At 43.7% G+C, this 22,187-nt stretch overlaps 2 protein-coding genes across 2 annotated transcripts in view; one reads left to right on the top strand and one right to left on the bottom strand.

Moving 5' to 3' along the window:
- Window positions 1-6,923, top strand: part of LOC138364346 (uncharacterized) — a 30,473-nt gene extending 23,550 nt beyond the window's left edge. The window contains exon 3 of the mRNA XM_069323955.1: window positions 6,239-6,923. Within this exon, the coding sequence (XP_069180056.1) occupies window positions 6,239-6,376 (138 nt within the window). The 3' untranslated portion in view covers window positions 6,377-6,923. The remainder of the gene's footprint in view (window positions 1-6,238) is intronic.
- Window positions 6,924-12,377: 5,454 nt separating this feature from the next.
- The window catches only part of LOC138365865 (beta-1,4-galactosyltransferase 4-like), a 50,137-nt gene continuing 40,327 nt past the window's right edge, over window positions 12,378-22,187 (bottom strand). Inside the window, exon 4 of the mRNA XM_069326478.1 lies at window positions 12,378-12,576. Coding sequence (XP_069182579.1) covers window positions 12,378-12,576 — 199 coding nt within the window. The remainder of the gene's footprint in view (window positions 12,577-22,187) is intronic.

Below are 22,187 nucleotides of genomic sequence, written 5' to 3' on the forward strand. Positions count from 1 at the left end.
CCAAAAAAAAAGAAAAAAAAAGAAAAAGAAAAAAAAATTTAAATATAAATATATTGAACATACATATTACAATTATTACAAGAGTTTGTGCTTCTACAGCACATAGTAGACATTTTAGTTGACACATGTGTTCCCTGAGATTATTTGAGAATGTTGAACATTCGTTGCATAATACGTTGTGTATTTTTTTTCTCCTTTTCTGTTTAGGGTGTGATGGTGAAACTTGGACCAGTTGCAGCCCTTTCTATAACCATTTCATAAAAAAATGTATAAGCAAATTGAACAACTTTCAATTTATAACGATTTAGAATGATATGCCCCCTTAAGAAGACTCTGACAAGGCCATCTACAAATGTCCTAAGTACTTCTAACTCATTCGCCATGTTGCAAGACGAGTGCTGTAGGGAGCCTGCAGTTCGCTTGAAAGGAAAGGCAACGAAGGAAGCGCAGGTCCCTCAAAGTGCTCAGCAAGTAGAGGAAGCACCTACGCTAATTTTGGTCGTGGGAGATTCCCAGGTGAAGTATTTGGACAGAACTTTTTGTGACAGAGATTAGGGGAACAGGTTAAGGATTTGCTATCCGGGAGCAGAGATTTGTGATACTGTTAACAACATGGAGCCGGTCGGCCGAGCGACAGCGCGCTGGACTTGTGATCCTGTGGTCCTTGGTTCGATCCCAGGCGCCGGCGAGAAACAATGGGCAGAGTTTCTTTCACCCTATGCCCCTGTTACCTAGCATTAAAATAGGTACCTGGGTGTTAGTCAGCTGTCACGGGCTGCTTCCTGGGGGTGGAGGCCTGGTCGAGGACCAGGCCGCGGGGACACTAAAAGCCCCGAAATCATCTCAAGATAACCTCAAGAAGATGGATGATATTGTTGAATATATAGTTGAATATTATGGCTTGAAATGGAAACAGACACATTATTTGTATCAGTGCCAGTGGAAATGATGATGGACGAGTTAGGAGTGAGGCACTGATACAGAGGTTTAAGACACCATAAAATTAGGAGCAAGGGGAGGAATCACAATCATATGTGGCATTCATCCATGAAAGGGAGTTGGAAATGAATGGTTATCGAGAGTACTTGGTGTCTACTGCCGACTGGACAAATATTGCAAATCAAATGCAATATCATTCATAGATAACTGGGAACACTTCTATGGAAGAAATGACATGCATGCTCGTGATGGGGTGCATCTATCTAGGGCTGAGGTTGTTGCTGTTGCCAACTCGTTGGAACCTGTGGTTGGAGGGATTTGTTTGGGTTTAAACTGATAGTAGACAGTGGTATGGGAATGGATATGGAGAAGGGAAGTAATAAAAGTATGTGTTTGTGGGGGAAACAAATTGGCAAAATAAACAGGGAAAGAGAAGAGCCTCTAAATAACAGTACAATTAAGATATATTACAAGAACAGTAGGAGTCTAAGAAACAAATTAAACGATTTAAACGCTCTTGTCTGCACAGAAAAAAAAGTAATATTGCACTTACTGAAATATGGATGAAAGTACAAAATGGAGAAATATTAGTTGAATATCAAATAAACGGATTTAAATTATTTCACGCAAGTAGATATATTAGAAGAAGAGGGGCATAGCCATATATATTAGGGAAATTTTGAAATGTAGTCCCAAAGAGGGAATCAAAACTGAGCCACACACAGGAACTATCTGGGTAAAATTTAACGAAACAACTAAAAATTTTATAAATGTAGTTATATACAAACCACCAAACTTGGACATAATGGAAACAAATTACCTATGGGAGGAAATATCTAGAGCATCTAGGTCTAAGAGTAATTGTGTCATGGGTGACTTTAATTTTAGTGGAATAAATTGAATGAACAAAACAAGGGAATAATGAAGTAGGAGAATTTCTAGAATTAATTGAAGATTAAGCTACACATTAAGGAACCAACGTGGGAAAATAATATTTTATACTTAGTGCTAACAATTGGGAAACAAATTAATGAAATCGAAATATGGAGTGAGCTAGGGAACAGTGATCACAATGAAATAAGATTTTACGTAAAATGGAATAGATTTGTAATAGAAAATTCTGTTAGAGTACCAGATTTTCGAAAAGCTGATTTTAATGGTCTAAGATTTTTTTTTGGGTGAAATAGATTGGAAAGTCTTGACCATGGGGGGTGGGCTTGTCTTGGAGTGAGACGTGAATCCAGAGATGGGTGATGTAAAAAGGAATTTCGATGATAATTGAAAATAGAACTTATTTAAAAATATTCTAAGCAAAGCAAAGGAAGGTAGTATACCATGCAAATTGAATAGACCGAATAATAATAACCCAAAATGGATAAAAAAGGATATGATGAACCTTAAAGGTAGAAAGAGAGCTTGGTACAAAAGGATTAGGAATGAGGAAATCAGTTTAGAACAGGATTTCGTTCAACTGGTTAGAAATGTTAAAAAAAGAGATAAGGAGGGTAAAAGAATCTATGACGTTCGCAGAGCAATGCAAGAAAAGAAAAATCCTAAAGGGTTTTCCCCATTTATATTTAACAAAGATTAGAGAAAGGATAGGGCCATTAAAAACTGAGACAGGTCAGATAATGACGAAGAGATTTGTAATATTTTTAATAAATATTTTATCTCTATTTACTAAAGAAGACCAGAACATTATGTCTTCAGCCGAACAAGTCTATGTGGGTGGTGAAGAGGAAAGGTTGACTAGTTGACCAGTTACCAGGGAGGATGTTATTAAACAAATAGTGAAATTCAAGCCAAACAAATCCCCAGGGCCAGACGAAGTGTTTGCCAGGGTGCTTAAGGAATGCAAAGAGGAGCTTTGCGAGCCTTTGTCTACTATATTTAATAAATTATTAGGGTCAAGCCCAGTGCCAGAGTCATGGAAGGTTGCTAATGTGGTTCCAATTTTCAAGAAAGGAAATAGATCACTTGCGTCAAACTATCGGCCAATTAGCCTAACGTCAATTGTGGGAAAGTTACTTGAATCGATAACTGAAAATACCATTCGTCTTTATCTTGAAAAATATAAATTAATAAATGATTCACAACATGGGTTTTACAAGTGGCCGTTCATGTTTAACAAATTTGCTATCATTTTATCCCAGCATAGTTGAGGCACTTGATTGTGGTAAAGATTGTGACGTTGTGTACCTTGACTTTTGCAAAGCTTCTGATACAGTGCAACATGAAAGACTGATTAAAAAGATAGAGGCTCATGGTATTGGGGGTGCTATATTAAGTTGGATTAGGGCATGACTACCCCAAAGGAAACAGAGAGTTAGTTAAAATGGGGTTAAGTCAGAGTGGGAAAATGTTGTAAATGGAGTGTATCGAGGTTCGGTAACAGAGTTTTTGATTTGTGGAACAGTTACCGCGTAACGTGGTGAAGGCGGGGTCCCTTAATTGTTTCAAGCATGGGTTGGAAATGTATATGAGTGGGATTGGGTAGATATAAATAGGAGCTGACTCGTATGGGCCAATAGGCCTTCTGCTTTTACCTTTATTCTTATGTTCTGTCGCAGACGACTTATACATGGAGCATCAGAACATAAGAATGAAGGAAATTGCAGAAAGCCTATTGTCCCATACGAGGCAGCTCCTATTCATATCTACTAAATCTCATTCAAATATATTTATCCAACCTACGCTTGAAACAATCAGTGAACCTCACTTAAGAACATAAGAATAAGAGGCAATTGCGGAAGGCCTATTGGTCCATATGGGGCAGCTTCTATTTGTAGCCACCCAATCCCACTCATATACATGTCCAATCTACGCTTGAAATAATCGAGGGACCCCATCTCTACCATGTTACCCGGTAATTGGTTCCACAAATCAACAACCCAGTTTTAGTGGGCCAGCCAGAGGCTTAGGGCCTGCCCAGGAATATCCCGGCCAAAAAAAAAAAAACCGTTACCAAACCAGTATTTACCCAGGTCTTTCCTAAATCTAAACTTATCCAATTTATACTCATTGTTTCGTGTTTTGTCTTGTGTTGCTAGTTTTAACGCTATTAATATCCCCTTTGTTATTGCCATTCATCCACTTGTAAACCTCAATCATATCACCCCTAACTCTTCGTCTTTCCAACGAAAGTAATTTAAGCATTGTCAATTTTTCTTCATGACAGGTTTCTAATTTGCTGGATTGACTTTGTCATCTTATGCTGGACGTGTTCAAGTAAATTTATATCCATTCTATAGTACGACGACCAAAACTGAACTTCATAATCTAAATGGGGCCTAACCAAAGCAGATATAGCTGAAAAACAACACCAGGTGTCTTATTACTAATGCTTCTATTAATAAATTCTAGTGTATTATTTGCATTATTACGAAATTTTATGCATTGATTTTTTTAAATTCTTAGTGATCATAACTCCCAGATCCCTTTTGCAATCCGACTTCGCAATCTCAACACCATCTAGCTCGTATCTTGTAACTCTATCATCATTCCCTAGCCTCAAAGCCTTACATTTGTCAGCATTAAACTGCATCTGCCAAAATTTTGACCATTTCAAAACCTTATTTAGATCTTCTTGAAGTGATAGTGAGTTTTTTCCATGTTTATTACCCTCCCGATTTTTATATCATTGGCAAATTTACAAATATTGCTGCTTAAATCTGAATCTAAATCATTTATATATATTATAAACAACAGAGGTCCCAGGACAGAGCCTTGAGGCACTCCACTTACAACATTTTCCCACTCTGACTTAACCACATTTATACTAACTCTTTGTTTCCTTTGGTATAGCCATGCCCTTTGTAGTACCCTCAATACCATGAGCCTCTATCTTTTTAATCAGTCATTCATGTGGCACTATATCAAAAGCTTTGCTAAAGTCAAGGTACACAACATCACAATCCTTACCACAATCTACTGCCTCAACTATGCTTGAATAAAAGGATAGCAAGTTTGTTGAATATGAACGGCCATTTTGTAAAAACCATGTTGTGTATCATTTATTAATTTATGCTTTTCAAGATGAAGGCGAATGGTATTTGCAATTATCGATTCAAGTAACTTTCCTACAATAAACGTTATCAGCTCCTTTCCCACAAGTTAGGCGTTAGGCCGATAGTTTTACGCAAGTGATCTATCTCCTTTCCTGAAAATTAGTACCACACTAGCAACTTTCAACGACTCTGACACTCTGCCTGACTCTAATGATTTATTAAATATGGTAGAAAATGGCTCGCAAAGCTCTTCTTTTCATTCTTTAAGCATCCTGGCAACCACTTCGTCTTGCCCTGGGAATTTCTTTGGTTTGAGTTTCACTATTTGTTTAATAACATCCTCATTGATAACTGCTAAACTAGTCAACCTGTCCTCGTCCCCACCCACATAGACTTGTTCGGCTGAAGGCATAATGTTCTGTTCCTCATTAGTAAATTACTGATATAAAATATTTATTAAAAATACTACACATATCTTCGTCATTACAAAGTTATCTGACCTTTCTAAATTTTTAATGGTCTAATCCTTTTTTCTACTCTTAGTTCAATACAACTGAAAAAATCCATTAGGATTTGTCTTTGCTTGCCCTGCTTTGCGAACTTCATAGTTTCTTTTTGCCCTTCTTATCTCTTTTTTAACATTTCTAACCAGTTTTACGAATTCTTGTTCTAAACTGACTTCCTCATACCTAATCATTTTGTACCAAGCTCTCTTTCTACCTAAAAGGTTCTTCAGCTCCTTTGTTATCCAGGGTACTGTGCTTGGTTACTTATGGCGTGGCAAGAATACCATGTAGGGTACTGTGCTTGGTTACTTATGGGGTGGCAAGAATACCATGAAGGGTACTGTGCTTGGATACTTATGGCGTGGCAAGAATACCATGTAGGGTACTGTGCTTGGTTACTTATGGCGTGGCAAGAATACCATGTAGGGTACTGTGCTTGTTTACTTATGGGGTGGCAAGAATACCATGAAGGGTACCGTGCTTGGTTACTTATGGGGTGGCAAGAATACCATGTAGGGTACTGTGCTTGGTTACTTATGGCGTGGCAAGAATACCATGTAGGGTACTGTGCTTGGTTACTTAGGGTGTATCAAGAATGCTATAAACGTTCTTGTTTTATATTGAACTTTATTAACGTGATCTTTCTTAAATATATGCGAGGCCAATGTTTGTCAGTGCATGTTAGTCACAAGCTCACGTGGCTTTCTCCTGCTGCCACTCTTGACAATACGGCAAAGTGATCTTCAAGATCTCAATCTCTGGCTAAGTATCTCCTCTACCTTGCAGGTGTTGCTGCTCCTGCCTGACGGGAATTCTCAGCTAAGGAACAGACCAGAGTATAACATAGTTATCAGCAACATGATTTACTCTGATAGTCCTGGTCGTCGCCTGAACTTGGTGGGGTCCTTCAACGCTGTGCCATAACGTTTAACCGATCAGAAAAGTTTATTGTATAAAGTCTTATACAAGTTAGAATCCCAATAAGTAAGCTCGGTTTGTATTTACAGACTTCGGGATGACTAATTCGATCTTGCATCAGTGATAAATGACTTATTTCACAGTAGTTTAAACATAACCTGCGTGTCCAGCACTTGTTAATGTGGCTGTGAGGACAGATGATAATGTGGGCCTTTATCTCAAAATAAACCTTTACATAAGTGCAGTAGAAGGCTCTCAAATATATAATCAATATATAAGTACACCCGGGCCATAATATTAAAAAAAAGTTTATTTGAATTATAATATAATATAATTTAACATAAAACAGTGCACAGGTCTTTATAAGTTAGAATATTGGTCTTACCAGCGGTCTCATGTCTCAACCACAATAAACAGAACATAAACAATTAAGACCTCAAATTCAGGTTCAATATTAATCCTAGACTATAAGAGAGAATGCAAGCAGTCAATGCCTAACACGTGCACTAAAGTTAAGCTTGTAATTAAAATTAATTAAATCACAAAATGTCAATGTGTTTCCTTCCAACATTAACCGTTGACTAATCTACTAAGCTGTATACAGATAAGAATATTTAGTCATAAATTCCAAACCAAAAGAAATATATAATTAAACATATGTACCAAGTCATTCCGTTTCATTATGAATTGGAAATATATGAGCATCACCAACACCTTGAAATGGTGAGAGCAAGAGACGACCAAGTGAATACTTGAGAGAGCCAACTGAGGTAAGGCAAGGAGTTAGAGCAGCCAAGCAGGACTCCGGCCGGAGATGAATTAAGTTCTATATAAAGACAAAAGGCAAGACTGGTCCATTATACCTAGAATCAACACAAACCTCTTCCGCACCTCATGCCTCTCCTCCTGTCTTGGGGGCCTCCATACGCTGGACATACCCGGGTGCCTCTATACAGTGGATATACCCGATTGCCTCATTACTCGGGACATGCCCGGGTGCCTCATTACTCGGGACATGCCCGGGTGCCTCTATACAGTGGACATACCCGAGTGCCTCCATACACTGGACATACCCGGGTGCCTCTATACAGTGGACATACCAGGGTGCACCCATACACTGGACATACCCGGGTGCCTCCATACACTGGACATACCCGGGTGCCTCTATACAGTGGATATACCCGGGTTCCTCATTACTCGGGTCATGCCCGGGTGCCTTCATACCCTGGACATACCCGGGTGCCTTCATACCCTGGACATATCCGGGTGCCTCCATACACTGCACATATCCGGGTGCCTCCATACACTGCACATACCCGGGTGCCTCCATACACTGGACATACCCGGGTGCCTCCATACACAGGACATACCCAGGGTGCCTCCATACACTGCACATACCCGGGTGCCTCCATACACTGGACATACCCGGGTGCCTCCATACACTGGACATACCCGGGTGCCTCCATACACAGGACATACCCAGGTGCCTCCATACACAGGACATACCCAGGTGACTCCATACACTGCACATACCTGGGTGCCTCCATACAGTTGGAGTTTTAATAGTTAATCAGGGCTGTGAGGGTTTCAGTGACTACATATCAGGCACCATAGCAATTGAAGGACAGAAAATTATTGTAGTAGTCATATTTAACCCCCGCCAAATAACAGAAGACCCAGACAAGAATATGATAGAAACAATATGGCCAACATCAATATAATAGAGAAAGCATCTTCTGTAGCTAGCAGGAACGGATCTAGACTACTAACCATAGGAGACTTCAACCACGGGAAGATAGATTGGGAAAACAGAGACCCACATGGAGGACGAGACACATGGAGAGCTAAGCTGCTGGATGTGGCAACAAGAAACTTTCTAAGTCAAACGTCAAGGGACCGACAAGAATGAGAGGAGACGACGAACCAGCTTTGCTTGATCTGATATTTACCCTAAATGAGTCGGTTGTAAGGGAAGTTAGGTTGGAAGCCCCCTTGGGAATGAGTGATCATATTGTATTGAACTTTGAGTACCTGGTTGAGCTAGGAATTATCTCCCCCCAAAAGGAACTGGAAAACAAAGGGCTGGCATACCAAAAGGGAAACTATGAGGAGATGAATAAATTCCTAAGGGATATACCATGGGATACAGAACTCAGAACTAAGTCCGTACAAGACATGATGGACAATGTCACCCAAAAGTGTCAGGAGGCAGTAAACAGGTTTATCCCGGCCCGACAGGAAAAAACCGAGAAGCAAAAGAAGAATCCGTAGTTTAATCAGGAATGTATAAAAGAAAAAAGGGCGTGGAGGAACTTCCGAAATAAGAGAACACCTGAAAGTAGAGAGAGATACCAGAGAACCAGGAACGAGTATGTAAGAGTAAGAAGAGCCGCTGAGAAAATGTATGAAAATAATATAGCTAATAAAGTCAAGACCAAACCAAAGCTACTACACAGTCGGCGGCACTCGGTTGGTAATCTTGGGCAAGGTATTTTATCAAATCATCACATTCTTTGGGGCACATGTGAGGAAAACAAATGCGAACAAGCCTGAATGGTCCACAGGGCTATATGCAACTGAAAACTCACACCGCAGAAGTGACTCGAACCCATACTGCCAGGAGTACTCTGCTGGCGTACAGGATCCCTTAACCGCTCAACCAACACGACCGGACAAAAGAGGATGGTAGCCCAGGCTATTTCTATCCCCCCGCCGGCACTTGGTTGGTAACCTTGGGCATGGTATTTTATCAAATCACCTCATTCTTTGAGGCACACGTGAAGAACACAAATGCGAACAGGCCTGAATGGTCCCCAGAACTACATGCAACTGAAAACTCACACCCCAGAAGTGACTCGAACCTATACTGCCAGGAGCACTCTGCTGGCGTACAGGATCCCTTAACCGCTCGACCAATCAAATCACCAAGAATGAGGTGATATGATTAAATGCTATGCCCAAGATTACCATCCGATTGCCGGCGGGGAAGTGGTTCAAATAGCTTCGGCTATCACTTCTTTATGTCCGGTCGTGATGGTCAAGTGGATTAAGGCGTCCTGTACATACCAGTTGCGTTGCTCCTGGCAGTATGGGTTCGAGTCACTTCTGTGGTGTGAGTTTTCAGTTTTTATATATATATATATATATATATATATATATATATATATATATATATGCAAACAAGCCTGAATGGTCCCCAGGACTATATACAACTGAAAACTCACACCCCAGAAGTGACTCGAACCCATACTCCCACAACTGGTATGTACAGGGACGCCTTAATCCGCTTGACCATCACGACCGGACTAAGGAAGTGATAGCCGAGGCTATATGAACCACTTCCCCGCCGGCACTCGGATGGTAATCTTGGGCATAGCATTTTATCAAATCACCTCATTCTTTGGGGCACACGTGAGGAACACAAATGCAAACAAGCCTGAATGGTCCCCAGGACTATATACAACTGAAAACTCACACCCCAGAAGTGACTCGAACCCATACTCCCACAACTGGTATGTACAGGGACGCCTTAATCCGCTTGACCATCACGACCGGACTAAGGAAGTGATAGCCGAGGCTATATGAACCACTTCCCCGCCGGCACTCGGATGGTAATCTTGGGCATAGCATTTTATCAAATCACCTCATTCTTTGGGGCACACGTGAGGAACACAAATGCAAACAAGCCTGAATGGTCCCCAGGACTATGTACAAGGGGAAGTGGTTCATATAGCCTCGGCTATCACTTCCTTAGTCCGGTCGTGATGGTCAAGCGGATTAAGGCGTCCCTGTACATACCAGTTGTGGGAGTATGGGTTCGAGTCACTTCTGGGGTGTGAGTTTTCAGTTGTATATAGTCCTGGGGACCATTCAGGCTTGTTTGCATTTGTGTTCCTCACGTGTGCCCCAAAGAATGAGGTGATTTGATAAAATGCTATGCCCAAGATTACCATCCGAGTGCCGGCGGGGAAGTGGTTCATATAGCCTCGGCTATCACTTCCTTAGTCCGGTCGTGATGGTCAAGCGGATTAAGGCGTCCCTGTACATACCAGTTGTGGGAGTATGGGTTCGAGTCACTTCTGGGGTGTGAGTTTTCAGTTGTATATAGTCCTGGGGACCATTCAGGCTTGTTTGCATTTGTGTTCCTCACGTGTGTCCCAAAGAATGAGGTGATTTGATAAAATGCTATGCCCAAGATTACCATCCGAGTGCCGGCGGGGAAGTGGTTCATATAGCCTCGGCTATCACTTCCTTAGTCCGGTCGTGATGGTCAAGCGGATTAAGGCGTCCCTGTACATACCAGTTGTGGGAGTATGGGTTCGAGTCACTTCTGGGGTGTGAGTTTTCAGTTATATATATATATATATATATATATATATATATATATATATATATATATAAATATATATATATATATATATATATATATATATATATATATATATATATATATTTATATATATATATATATATATATATATATATATATATATATATATATATATATATATATATATATATATATATATATATATATATATATATATATATATGTGTGTGTGTGTGTGTAGCTTTTTCGTTAGTAAATTTCGTATAATTTTCCTGACGTGTTTGAGTGCACCTCCATATATCTCTACGAGCATACACGAGTGATATCATAACCTCTACATTCGAAAAATGAGATTTTATATGAAAATGTCCTAGTGGCTGGCATAGTCAGAGCAACACAGACATCTATGGAAATGTATCCTAGGCTGGCAGTCCTGTTGTAATACTGTAGGAGTAGCAACACTTTCGCTATCAGGCAACATAGAGTGTAACCACTGAACTGCATTGCTGGGGTGCAGAGATGCACCCCAGCAACTGGGTCCCCAACTGGGGACCCAGTTGGCAACCTTATTGGATAATTGAAAAACACAGGTGTGTAAGAGGGACTTGTGAACTCTTGTTACGGCGGGCAAGACTCAGAGAAAGTGCTGTTGAAGGTAAATCTGAGTTTTCCCTCGCTCCTCTGTGGGGCAAGGCAGGAAATACTGTAGCGGTTTCCCCGTGGTTGACGGAAGGGCTCCCAAGGCGATCAGTGGCACCCAGGTGGTGGGAACATAGACCTGCGGTGTTGGGCTTGACGTGGTCCTCATCTTTGGGACCAACATTCTCTAGTGAGTTACATGAGGCAGACGGACTGACCTTCTTTCCCCTGAACCCCTAGTAGCCTCCTCACCCACCCCCAGATGTAACAATTTATGGTCCTTAGGGATTTTAAAATTAGATAACGTCACCTTGAGAACAACTTAACCACGTTACACGCTTGTAAAACCCAAAACTTGGGGCCAGTATGTCCCACAATAACATACTTTTTAGACCCCCAAACTTGGAACCAATATGTCGCACTACAACTCGCTTGTGAGAACCCAAACTAGGGACCAGTATATCCCTCAACAAGAGGCTTGTGAGAATCCAAATTAGGGACCAATATACCCCACAACAACACGCTAAAAAATACACATGGTGAATTTTAGCTTGAAAACATTTAAAGAAACGCTCGTCAGTGTGGCAATAAGTATTATGTCTGCAATATCTGTGCAACATTCATATTACCTCTGATGCAAGATGAAAAAACCTGCATCTTGAAAACAACAAATTGATTGAAAGCTTAAGTGTAATTGTTGTATTTATACAAGTAAAATATAACATATGGTTAATATCACGATATAGAAGATGACGAGTGACATTGTTCAACTGTCAATTTGCATTTATTGATTATATGTCATTCACAAAACAATGAATATTACATTTGTATTTCTTTTTCAGCAAATATTTTATATTATCTGTCACAATACTGTTATTCAGCTTTAACCCTAACTCGGAAAACCTTATATATTTCCACCGGGAAGTAATTATTGGAGTGAATTTGGTATGGTTGGTCAGTCTTTCCAACATTGGACATTTCTGTTGCCTTGACCTTTTCTTATTATTTTATTCATCAAGTTCTTATCTTTACTGACTGTTATCTTATGTGGGGTGGGGATGGGGGGTTGCTGACAGTGGTGGACTTGACAGTGGTGAAGATATTAAGAGCGCTGGGGCTGATGTGCGCTAAAATGTTGGTGTAGAGTGGGTAGCGGGTGGTGTTGATGACGGAATAGACGAGGGAGTTAAGGCCGTCGGTGCGCAGCCTCTCGATGCTCTGTGCCAGTAACTTGTGCCTGTAGAACATATACATAAACATTTATCTGAGGACTAAGGTTGTCTGCCCACTAACGGAGAGACTCAGAAATAGTTTCATAACTATAAAATATAGTTATGGTGTAGCCGATCTTCATGAAATGAAATATACAACCCAACCACCTATTTTGATACAACGTTTTGTAACTGTTTTGTTACACCATCCCCACTCCTCCGACCCCTCGTCGTCCCCACCATCCCCACTCCTCCGACCCCTCGTTGTCCCCACCATTCCATCCTCCTCCGTCTCCTCATCCTCCCCATTATTCCCCCCTCTCCCATCCCCTCGTCCACCCCACTATCCCCCACTCCCACTATCCCCCACTCCCTCCACTATCCCCCACTCCTTCCTCCCAACCATTCCTCCCTCCCCCATCCCTTCGTCCTCCCAACCATTCCCCACTCACCCATCCCCTCGTCCTCCCCACCATCCTCACTCCTCCAGCCCCTCATCCTCTCCATCATTCCTCCCTCCCCCGTCCCCTTGTCCTCCCAACCATTCCACATTCCCCTGTCCCCTCTTCCTCAACCATTCCCCCCTTCCCTGTCCCCTCATCTTCCCCACCATCCCCCACTCACCCATCCCTTCATCCACCCCACCATTCCCCACTCACCCATCCCTTCGTCCTCCCCACCATTCTCCACTCCCCCGTCGCCTCGTCCCCACAATCACCCACTCCCCCATCCTCCTCACCATTACCCCCTCCCCTCATCCTCCAACCATCTCCCACTTTTGTCCCCTTTCCCTCCCCACCATTCCCCACTCCCTCGTCCTATGCGTTCCCAAATGATCTGATGTTCCCATCAGAAAAAAGGGAACATCAAATGATCTGATGTTCCCATCACTACAGAATAAGAAGAACAGTTAAAAAAAGATATGGAAACAAATGAAAAAACAAACAAAAAACTATCCTCACGAAATGAACAGAACAGTAAACAACACAGCTCAGTTCCAACGCAATGTCACACAAAATAATTAAATTAAAATGAAAATAAATCGAAATTTATGAAAATTCATTTAATCAATGAAATTGGAAACATTGAAATGGAATCATAATGTATTTAGTGTGTGTTGCTCTGACGTGCAACAGATGGCGCTGTTTTAAAAAAGAAAACATTTTTTTACCTGTTACAGGTGTGGCATCTATATATAGTAGGCATATAAAAACACAGGCATATTCGAATGGAACGTTGTGTCAAAATGTCAAAGCAATCGGTGAAGGATTTTCAGAGATTATACCATGTGTTGCTCTTATGTCCAACAGATGGTGTTGTATAAAAAAAATGTTTTTTCTTGTCACAGGTGAGGCATGTATATAGTAGATATATAAAAACACGCGCCTTTTCCAATGCAACGTTGTGTCAAAATGTCAAAGCAATCGGTAAAGAGGTTTTAAAGATTTCTCTCACATGAAAAACACAGTTTTTCAAACAAACATGTTTTCCCCTCACAAAAACAAAATTGTGCATTACACAATAGTTTTAAAATTAATACAATAATGTTAAGAAACGTAATCGTAACAAAACAAGAAAAATGTATTTAGTTTGGAATTAAAAAAGCATCAAGGAATAGAAGTAGCAATATAGTGGGAGATTTCTATTTTGATAAAATACACTAATCAGAAATGCAAGGTGATGCTGAGGCGGAGGTCTTTTGGGGAGAGGTTTGTCAGTGATTGTTTTTTGACAATGTTTAATAATGATATAACTTAGCAGAACAGTATTTTTTATTTAGTGTTAGCAAACTGTGAATAACTGATTTAAAATATTTAAGTGAAGTACACCTTGGAAGAATGTGATCATTATCAAATTAGATTTACTTGTTCAGACACATCATGCATGAAAGAATCATGTCAGGATTCCCAATTAGCGTTGTTTTGATTATTTAAAATTGAAGTTGTATTTAAGATAAATCAAATGCACAATGCCAAATATTTGACCACAGATTATCCATTCCTAAAATGAAACAAACAACATTTTTAACAGCATCATATGTAATCACAAACCATAAATTAACAAATCAAAAGCATACCGAAGCCTCCAAGCCTCACAATAAACAAAGGTCAATTCTAATATCACAAAACCTCACTGACAAAACCTTACACAACCACCATCTTTTACTAACAAGAATACAATAAATCCATAACTTATTAACAAGACATGATCCCATCCAAACACCACCATTCTATATAAATAAAAATGTAAATGTTCATTTGTTCAAAATCGTTATCTCTGAAAGTTCTTCACCGATTGCTTTGAAATTTTGACACAGTGTTCCATTCGAATATGCCTGTGTTTATATATACCTACTATATGGATGCCATACCTGTGACAGGTAAAAACGTGCTTAAAAAAACAGCGCCATCTATTGGATGTAAAAGCAATATATTCTATACTAAATATGTTACAATTCCAATTCAATGTTTCCAATTGCATTGATAAATATAATTTTCATAGATTTCGATTTATTTTCATTTGGTTTAATTATTTTGTGTGACTTTGACAGACTTAGACTTGCAATTGAGCTGTGTTGTTTACCATACCATTCATTTCATGAGTATAGTTTAATTTTGTATTTTTTCATTTTTTCACATATTTTTTTTAACTGTTCTTCTTATTTTGAAGTAAAGGGAACATCAGATCATTTGATGTTCTCATTTTTCTGATGGGAACTTCAAATCATTTGAGAATGCATAGAACGAGGGAGTGGGGAATGATAGGGAGGGCGAGGGGACAGGAGTGGGAGATGGTTGGGAGGATGATGGGACGGGAGAGGGGGTAATGGTGAGGCGGACGAGGGAGTGGGGGATGGTGGGGACAAGGGTATGGGGTGGAGAGGACAAGGGGATGGGAGTGGGGGATGGTTGTGAGGATGAAGGGATGGTTGTGAGGATGAGGTGATGGGGTAGGGGGAAATGGTGGGGAGGACGAGGGACTGGGGAGTGGGGGATAGTGGGGAGGAAGAGGGGATCGGGGATGGTGAGAAGGACGAGGGGATGAAGAATGGTTGGGAGGACAAGGAGATGGGGGAGTGGGGGATGATGGAGAGGACTAGGGGACGGGGGAGGGGGAATTCTGGGGAGGACGAGGGGATGAAGCTGTTGGGAGGACGAAGGTCCAGGGGAGGGGGAGGGGGAAAGGGTAGGAAGGATAAGAGGCAGTAGAGTGGGGAATAGTTGGGAGGATGAGAGGGAGGGGGAGAATGTTGGGAGAACAGGAGGAGAGGGGGAGGGCTGTGGCTCAGCAACACACATGCGCTGCTGTGCCACAGCAACACGTGGTCGGGTACAGCTAGTTGCGAATAAGGCAAAACCAAACACAAACTATCACTCATCACGTGTAATAAAAAAGGAGTCCCTTGCTATCAAAATAAAACCCACTAAAGTCTCACCACTCACTAAAATGACAAAAATATAATTAAACCTCCCTTATGCACTATAAAGTGAAACGTTCACCCAAACCTCTGCAATTCACTAACATGACAAAACAACATCCAAACTATGACCTCTCACTAACAACACATAACCAGTTTCAAACTACCACCTCTCACTAAGAAGACAAGACAATTCCAATCTGCGAACCCCCATTAAGAAGACAAAAACACAACAGAACAACCACCTCACATCAAGAAAATAAGTAAGTAATTATCAAAAGAAGGCACCAAACCGGGAAGGCTATGTAGCACCATCAAATGTGTGGAATAATCAGAGGGCGCTAAATATCACCAAGGATGCCAATACGAGAACAAAAACGCATAAGGCGAACGATATCAAAAGTATCCGAGTCACCAAGAATTCTATTGAGGGACAGGTGACCGCGAGGGGCGGTCGGAAAGCAAGACACGCTCGTCCTAGAAGTCAGGACATTCAAGAAGGACATGCACGACCGCAAGAGGGACAATGCAATTTGAACAATAAGGAACAGGGCGGCGCTCCATCAAGTGACCGTGGATTAAGCGAGTATGGCCAATACGCATCCTCGCCAGAGGTGTTTCCCATCGCCGGTTACGGCGGTAGGAGGACGGCCACGAGGAAACACAACATTTAAGAGTACGTAGTTTGTTACCAGTAACAGACAACCAAGAAGCCTGCCAATGGGTAAGGATGGAGGAATGGATAACCGGGTAAAAGTCAGAATATGGAATACCTTTACGAGAGATGGGACAAGAGCGGACAGCTTTCTTGGCGGCAGCATCTGCACACTCATTTAAAGACACACCAATATGGCTGGGAACCCAACAAAACTCAACCAACTAAAATTTACTGTGAACAAGAAACAGCCAATGTTGGATCTCGACAACTACTGGATGAACCAGATTAAAGGACCCGAGAGCCATGAGGGCACTACGAGAGTCAACAACAACTACAAAGGAAGACTGACAACGAGAAAGCAGGAAACGAAGAGCATAGAGAATAGCATAAAGCTCCGCTGTAAAGATGCTAGTCTCCAGAAGTAAGCGACACATATAAGTGCGATCAGGAAAAACAACAGAGTAGCCAACACCGTCCGCAGACTTAGACCCATCGGTGAAGACGGAAACGGAGTGGGGTGAGAAGAAAAATGCTCAAGGAAAAGGCATTTTAGAACCATAGGAGGGGTAGAAGCTTTAGTGAAGCGGGTCAAGGATGTACAAAACTGCGGAAGGGAGGACTCTCCACGGGGGCAAAGAGGGAACAACACGAGGAGAAATATTAGAAATACGAACGGAAAGAGAAGCCTGTAAGCGAGATAACCGAACAGAAAGAGGGAGGTGGTGAAGAGGAACAGGAACCGCAGGAGGGGTAAAAGTTAAAGCACGACAAAGGCGAGACGAAGGATATTGCAAGGACCACACAAGATAGCGAAGACAATAGCGATCACGGCGGTCCTGGAGAGATAGGAAGCCAGTGTCAACATACAAGCTGAGGACGGAAGTCGAACGAAAGGCACCAGAACTGAGGCGCAATCCAGTATGGTGCAAAACATCAAGACGGTGAAGAGTAGAAGGAGAAGTAGACGAGTAAGCAGGGCAACCATAATTGAGCTTAGAAAGGCCGAGAGAGGAATGTAAAGCGAGGAGAGTGCGCCTACCCGCTCCCCAAGAAGTATGGTACAATACCCGAAGGAGGGTAAGGGCCTTAGAGCACTAAACACGGAGGTAAGAGACATGGGGAGACCAAGACAAACGAGTGTCAAAGAATAACCCCAAAAGCTTCGCGGAATCTTTGTACTCAAGGGGACGACCATAAAGTGACAAAGAGGGACGAAGAACGATCCGTTTCTGAGTAGAAGTCATGGCACAAGTCTTAGTAGTAGAGAACTTGAAGCCATGATCGGTGGCCCAAGACGACACGGCATCAATCGCAAGTTGAAGCCGGCGCTGAAGAAGAAGCGAATCATCACCCTGACAGCAAAGGGTAAGATCATCGACATAGAGAGTGGAGAAGACGCTTGAAAGAAGAGAGGAAAGACGACCATTGAGGGCACCGAGAAAAAGAGTAGTGCTCAGAACACTACCCTGGGGCACACCTTCGTATTGCTGGAAAGAGGTAGAGAGAGCGGTACCAAGCCTCACCCGAAAGAAACGACGAGAGAGGAAGCTGCGGAGAAAGAGAGGGAGACAACTACGAAGGCCAAAAGAATGAAGCTAGGATAGAATATGATATCGCCAAGTGGTGTCGTAAACCTTTTCCAGGTCAAAAAGGACGGCAACAACGGAGGTCTTCGCAGCAAAAGCAGTACGAATATAGACCTCCAAGTTCACCAGGACATCTGTTGTGCTGCGGCACTTGCGGAAACCAAATTGAGAAGGGGGAGAGGAGGTGATGGTGTTCCAGGAACAACATCAGACGAACGTTAACCATACGTTCAAAGAGTTTGCAAACACAACTTGTGAGAGCAATAGGGCGAAAGTCCTTAGGGGAAGTACCCAGAGACCCCGGTTTGTGAACAGGGAGGACAACGGCATCAAGCCAGTCCTCAGGGACTGACGACGACTCACAGATCCGATTATACAGACTCAGTAAATACTGAGACGGGCACGGAGGGAGATGGCGAAGCATCTCATAATGAATACCATCGGAGCCCGCCACTGTAGAACCGCAGAGGGCCACGGCAGAACGAAGTTCAGAGAGAGAGCAGGGATCGTTATAGGGAAGCTGAAGACGAGTGCAGAAATCTAAAGGACGAGATTCAAGGACAGGTTTACGAAGAAGGAAAGATTGGGGAAGATGAAGACCAGAGCTAACAAAAGAAAAGTAGGAACCCAGTTCGGTAGCGACCTGCAACGGGTCCCCCCACAAGAGTACCATGGAAGTGAAGGACCGGCGAAACATCAGGAACGAGCTTACCCACTATCTTGCAGATACGCTTCCAGATCTGTGGTAGAGGACTTTCAGATGTAATAGTGGATACATAAGATGCCAAACATTCACGTTTAGCCGTACGGATGGTCCTACGGGCCACAGCACTCGCCTTCCGAAAGAAAGGAAAAGAATCGGTCGTCTGCTGACAGCGGTCTTTCTTCCAGGCTGCACGCATATAGCGGACAGCCCGAGCACAGTCCGCATTCCACCAGGGAATGCACTTCCGTGGACTCCGAGAGGAAGAGCGAGGAATAGAGCAGAGGGCAGCGTCGAAGACAGTATCATGAAAAAGGAGGAGAGATCGAGGTAGAGGCAGAACGGAGAGGTCAGAGCGAGCAGCACTGAAGGTAAATAGGTTCCAGTCCGTCTTAGCAAACTGCCACCTAGGGAATGAGAGGAGAGGGTCAAAAGAGAAAAAGGTAACAAGGATGGGGAAATGGTCACTGCCATGGAGGTCATCAAGAACCTGCCACGTGAAATCTAAATAAAGAGAAGACGAGCAAAGAGAAAGATCAAGACAGGAAAGGGTGCGAGTCCAAGAGTCCAAATACGTGGGCTCACCCGAATTCACAAAAGACAGGGAAGAAGAGAGGATAAACGGCTAAAGAAGGCGACCCCGGGTGTTCGTTAGAACATCACCCCAAAGGGAATGACGACAATTGGAATCTTCCAGCAGGAGCACAGGCTCCAGCAAGGAGTCCAGTAAGTGTTTCAGATCGGGAAAAGAAAGCAGGACACTCGGGGGGGGGGGGGGAGATAAATGGAACAAACGGTGTACAATTTCCCCACAAAGATATGAGCAGCAGAACAATGGCGAGAGGCGAAGGAAAAAGCAATGGGATAATGGGAACATCAGAACGAATCAAGAGAGCAGAAGAGTTAGGAGCCCCAGCAACAGCTCGAGGGGGGGGGGGGAGAGAAAGGAATAGCCACGAAAACGACCAGGACGAGCACCAAGCATCGGCTCCTGGAGACAGACACAAAGAGTCGAAAACCGTGAAATCAGAAGTTGGAGTTCAAGGAAATTGGCATAATACTCCTGAACGTTCCATTGAACAATAGACATCGACGAGTAGAGAAAGGACAACAACAGAGAACAAGGAAAAAAAAGGCAAAAGAGGAACATAGCACGATAAAGAAGATCAGGGTCGGGATCTGGGTCAGCAAAGTCAGGGTTAGGGGGCATGGGTAAACTGAGCAGAGACGGAGGGAAGGAAGCGGGAGAAATGACCAGAGGTGGACGGGCGGGGTCCGGAGGAGGAGGAGGAGGAGGAGGAGGAGGAAGAAGAGGAGGAGACAAAAAAGAGGAGCAGTCAAGGACAGCAGCAGGAAGAGAAGGAGTAGAAAGAGGGGAGCGCACTTCAGCAAGGGCAGCAACCGAGAGGGAAGCCGGGGCCAAAGAAACCTCCATCACAGGAACAGGGGGCGCAGCCACCGAAATGGGAGGGGAAGAAGCGAGAAAGGTTGAAGCAGGGGCCAAGGAAGAAAGCGAAACCTTCTTACCCGCCTAGGAGGAGGAAGGAGAGGAGCCAGGCTTACGCTTCTGACTTAAAGAGACAGGTGTCCCAGCAACTACGTACTGGGCAACGGATTCCAGCGTCTCAACAGAAGCTGAACGAGAGCACACACGACGGCCGTTGGGAGAGCGATGGACATCAGCCCGCACTGACAGGCGGCGGGGAGAGCCAAGAGACGGAAGAGAAGGATGGGAAGGAGGATCGGAGGGAGACGGGGAAGATGACACAGGAGACATAACAGGCCGGGCAGAAAGAAAGGGAACCCCAGACAGAAGACCAGGAGGGGACCCTTCGGGACAGAACTCAAAGGAACAGAGGAGGGGGCAGTGGGCGTATCAGGGTCCAAGGCCCGGAAACGGTTCTGAGTCTGAGGAAGGTGGGAAGGACGAGGAGAGGAAGAGCGCAACACATAAGCATAAGAGACGTTAGCATAAGGCGGGAGCCGGCGAACCTGGCGCCTCGCCTCAGGAAAAAATAAACGCTCCTGGTGCTTCAAGTTGAGGACGGCTGCCTCAAGCTTGTAATGAATACAGGCACGGGAGAAGGTAGGGTGGGCCTCACCGCAATTGAGGCAGCGAGCCTGGGAAGAAGTGCACTCCGACTTCGAGTGACCTTCGCCCACCACACAAAGAACAGAGAGACAGTTCCAGAGCAGCGGGGAGCACCATGCCCAAACCTCCAGCACTTATTACAGAGACGAGGAGAGGGAATGTACTCCAGGAGGGAGCACCTGGCACCAGCAAGAATAACAGAGGGCGGAAGGGTCCTACCATCAAAAGTAACCTTCACAACCCGAAGGGGCTGACGGCGACGACCGCGAGGGGGAGGAGTAAACATGTCCACCTGGAGGACAGAATGGCCCTGGGCCTCAAGGATATGCTGAATATCATCGTGGCAGTCCTGTAGATTCCGAACACCGGTTGTAACATAGGGCGGAAGGAGAATAGTGCTAACACTGGCATTCAACCGAGCGCTGTTGGAGACCCGAACAGTGGCCTCGCCAAGGCAGGGTAAAGCAGCCAAGTGGGAGGGCCGCATCCTCAGCAGCAACGACACGGGTACCGAGACGGGAGGGGTTGAAGGTGACAGAGGCATCTATGGAATCAACAAGGTGCCTATGAAGGGAGAAATTGTCAGGAGGCGAAGAATCAAGAGGGAGGAGATCAAAGTATTTGGCCCACGAAGCAGGACCAAACAAGGACCTTATAAACTTTATAAGCATCAGAACAGGAAGGAATCTGTGGCCGTGTAAAGGACGGCGTTTGAGAACCCCCAGAGAGAAAGGGGTTAAAAGACGCAGTAGTTACAACAAGAGACCGAGCCGTGCCAGGGGACGAGGTAGTCACCATTGGGGGCTTGGGGCTCGACCCAACCACATAGGAGGGAGGGGAGCCGAGAGGAGTAGTCAAGAGGGTCAAAGGAGGAGCAAGGTCGGGGCCCAACGCAGCGGGGGCTACAGAGCCCAGTCTTCCAATACAGTCCGACTCAAGGGCTTGTTCGCCCACCCCACGAGCCTGAGAGGAAACAAGAGGAACATTCATCAACATAGATACGAAAAACACACTTTCATCCACGAATGTGCCCCCCCACACCCACCATGGAGCCACAATTAGAGGCAGGACACCCAACAAGAAGCTATCGCCGATCAAGCCGGGGCCCCCCTAGGGGTGCGTCGTGAGTATACGCCCGACAAACGCCACCTTAAGAACCGTCAGTCCGTCGAGATCGGGT

Source organism: Procambarus clarkii, chromosome 2 (assembly GCF_040958095.1).
Source record: "Procambarus clarkii isolate CNS0578487 chromosome 2, FALCON_Pclarkii_2.0, whole genome shotgun sequence".
In the NCBI taxonomy this organism is placed as follows: Eukaryota; Metazoa; Arthropoda; class Malacostraca; order Decapoda; family Cambaridae; genus Procambarus; species Procambarus clarkii.